The 3,677-nt window shown below is 44.2% G+C and overlaps 1 protein-coding gene across 1 annotated transcript in view; it reads right to left on the reverse strand.

Annotated features, from left to right (window-relative positions):
* Positions 1 to 322: 322 nt before the first annotated feature.
* Positions 323 to 3,677, reverse strand: part of LOC102860727 (ATP synthase subunit delta, mitochondrial-like) — a 5,831-nt gene continuing 2,476 nt past the window's right edge. The window contains exon 2 of the mRNA XM_006898153.1: positions 323 to 795. Coding sequence (XP_006898215.1) covers positions 323 to 795 — 473 coding nt within the window. The remainder of the gene's footprint in view (positions 796 to 3,677) is intronic.

Raw genomic sequence — 3,677 nt, forward strand, 5'->3', positions numbered from 1 at the left:
GGTGACTTACTTTAGAGGTCAGGGCACAGAGAAGAGTTAAAGGGCAAACTGAAATCACCAGTTCTCAGTTCTTAAACTACCAAGATTGGGGCTCAGGATCCTGGTATTGAAAATTACATGTTGTTTTAATGTAGAGAAGCTTATTTCTTTTTCTCTCTCTTTTTTTTTGTGGGGTTCCCGATCTTTAATTGGCATGTGTGTTTCTGGGGGAGGAAGTTTGTTCCTCAGCAGCGGCAGCCTTCTTGACATCTGGTCTGAGGGAAAAGGGGTGGGAGTCTCCTGGCCCTCCCGAGGTGACCAGCCCTCCGAGGGGCACACACCACTACTCCAGGGCCTTCACCAGGGCCTCACCGGCCTCAATGCGGATCTGGATCTCCGCCCGCTGGGCCTCGTCAGCTGCTCCGGCCAACTCCGCCTGTGCCTTCTCCAGGTTCGCCCTGGCTGCCCCAGTGTCCAGCATGTCCAGCGTTACGGCCTCTTCTGCCAGCAACTGCACAGAAGAGTCAGTGTTGACTGTGACAGAGCCACTGCTCACGAAGTACTTGCTGGTGGTGCCATCCTCAGCGTGGACCACTACCAACCCAGGCTTCAGGACCTGCAGTGTAGGCACATGGGACGGCAGGATGCCGAAGGAGCCTGTCTGCGTGGACACATCCACCTGGCGGACGAGGGCATTGTGGAAGAACACCTGGGTGGGCGAGGCGAAGGTGAAGGACATCTGCCCGGGGCCGGCGGCGGGGGCCGGGGCGGCAGCGGCCTCGGCGTAGGCGCGGGCCTGGCGCACGAGGCCAGAAGCTTATTTCTTAAACTAACAAGTATTTACATTGTGCATGTCCTGTTACATTCTTGGCACTAGCAGTCAGAAAACGAAAAGACTAATTGGATTAGGAAAATCTGCTGCCAGAGACCTCTTAAGAGTGCTTGCAAGCAAGGTTATTAACCTAGAGACTAAAGGTGTGCTTCATCCAGGCCATTACCTTTGCAAAAACAATGACCAAGGACAACAGAAGAATTGATGCCTTTGAATTGTGAATGTGATGGAGAAGAGTATTGAATATACCATAGACTGCAAAGAGAAAATGGAGAGGGTGAAACCACTCTGCTCCTTGGAGACAAAGATTTTGAAACTCCATCTCACATACTTTGGGCACGTAGCCAGAAGAGACTAGTCTCTGGGCAATGACATCATGTTTGGAAGGATACAGGGACAGCACAGGAGAGGAAGATATTAGATGAGATGAATTGACACAATAACTGGGATAAGGAGGGTAGGTGTGTCAGAGACACTGAAATTGGCTCAAGATAGATAAAGCAGGGTTAAGAGCTATTGTGCATAGGGTTGTTACGAGTTACAGTTGACTCAGCAGTACATAACTACAATAATAGCCCAAAGAAAACCGTTCCAAGGTGCTTCCTCCTCTTACATGACTCTTAGAATTTTCAAGTCAAAGTCATATATGCACATGGTTTAACCTATTAAATAAAGCAAAGTCAATCTGTAACTAAGTATTTGAGAGAAATATGGGCAATCTCCTTTAGTGTATATGATAGCTCTGGAAACCCAGTGAAGGACCATTTATGAGTTGGTTCTGACTCAATGGCAATACTGTTGCTGTTATTAGGTGCTGTCGACTATGACTCATATCAACCCTATTAACAATGGATCTGAACCTTTTCTGTCCTGTGCCATTCTCATCACCTCTGACATACTCAAGTCTGTTGATACAGTCACTGCATCAAATCATCTTATTGAGGGTCTTTCTGTCTTTCATTGACTCTTCTACCTTTCCAAGCATGATATCCTTCTGCAAGGAATTGTCTCTCCTAATAATATGTGAGATGGAGTTTTGCCATCCTTGCCTCTAAGACACACCTCGGTTATAATGTATCTAAGAGAGATTTGTTTGTTTGGTAGCTCATGGATGTTGTAGTTGTTGTCATGCTCCATCAAGTCAATTACAGCTCATAGTAACCCTATGAACAATGGTTCTGAACCTTGCCCTATCCTCAAACAAATTCACCAGCTTGGTCTCCCATTGTCACAGTCACTGTGTCAATCCATCTCGACTCTTCCTCTCTTGAGCTAACCTTCTATCCTTCCAACTACGAGGTCCTTTTCGAAGGACTGGCTCCTCCTGACAATATGCTGAAAGCATGAGAGGGAACGTTTAAAAATCCTTGCCTTCAAGGAGTAATCTGGTTTCACTCTCTTGAGGACAGATGTGTTTGCTCTCTTGGCAATCTATGGGAGGTTCAATTCTCTTCTCCAAGATCATAGCTTAAAGGCATCAATGCTTCTTCTAGCAACCTTAGTCATTGTCCAGCTCTCAAATGCATAGCAAGCAATTTAGAAGGCTTGTATCAGGTGTACCCTAGTATTTAAACTGACATTGTTGCTCTTTAGCACTCTGGATGGAGAGGTCATTGACAGTAGATTTTTGAATGCAACTCATGTTTTTATTTCCTGACTGCTGGAGCCAAGGGTGTTGACTGTGGATCTGAGTAAGAAGAGGTTGTTAACATCTTTTTTCTACCCATCATGATGCTGCCTATTGGCCTGGTGGTTAAGAGTTTTGTTTTCTTAATGTTGAGATGTACTCTATGCTAAAGGCAGAAGTCTCTGATAATCTACAGCAAGAGCTTCAAGTTCTCCTCAGTTTCAGTAAGCAAGGTGTGTCATCTGCATAATGCAGGTTGTTGTTAAGTCTTCCTCTGATCCTGATACTGCATTCGTCTTCATAGAGCTCAACTTAGTGAATGATTTGCTGAGCATACAGATTGAATAGGTACGGAGAAAAATAACAACAACAACCCCACCTTTCTTAATTTTAAACATTTCAGTTAGGATCTGTCTGACATCAGCAAGGATATCCTGGGTACTACAGCCTCTTCTAAACCAAATTTGAACACTGGCAGTTCTCTGCCAATGTATTGTTCTACCATTTTAGACTGATCCTGAGTAATATTTTGTTTGTATATAATATTAATGAACGTGTTTTTGTTGTTGTTATATGCTATTGAGTAGCTTGTGACTCATAGTGACCCTTTGTACAACAGCTCTGAATCCTGTTCTAATCAGAGTCAACCTGATCCAGGAAGTATCAAAAGAAGATGGAAGGAGTACACAGAGTCACTGTATCAGAAGGAATTGGCTGACACAGAGGAATTTCATGAAATAACATATGAGCAAGAGCCTATGGTGATGAAGGAGGAAGTTCAAGTTTCTAAGAAGGAATTGGCAAAAAAACAAGGCTCCAGGAGTTGACAGCGTACCAATTGATTTATTTCAACAAACAGACGCTGCCCTGGATGTGCTCACTAAGTTGTGCCAGGAAATCTGGGAGACAGCCAGCTGGCCAATGGACTGGAAGATCGATATTTGTTCCCATTTCAAAGAAAGGTGACCCACAGAGTGTGGAAATCATTAAATAGTACCATTGATATCACATGCAAGCATGATTCTGCTGAAAATTATCCCAAAACATTTGGAACAATATGTCAACAGAGAACTGCCAGATGTGCAGGCTGGATTTAGAAGAGGTCGCGATACTAGGGATATTATAGCTAATGTTAGATGGATCTTGGCAGAAAGCAAAGAATACCAGAAGAATGTCTATCTGTGCTTCATTGACTATGCAAAGGCTTTTGACTGTGTGAATCACAAGCTGTGGTTGACT

Source organism: Elephantulus edwardii, unplaced genomic scaffold (assembly GCF_000299155.1).
Source record: "Elephantulus edwardii isolate Elephantulus edwardi_28Jun2011 unplaced genomic scaffold, EleEdw1.0 scaffold00221, whole genome shotgun sequence".
Lineage (NCBI taxonomy): Eukaryota > Metazoa > Chordata > Mammalia > Macroscelidea > Macroscelididae > Elephantulus > Elephantulus edwardii.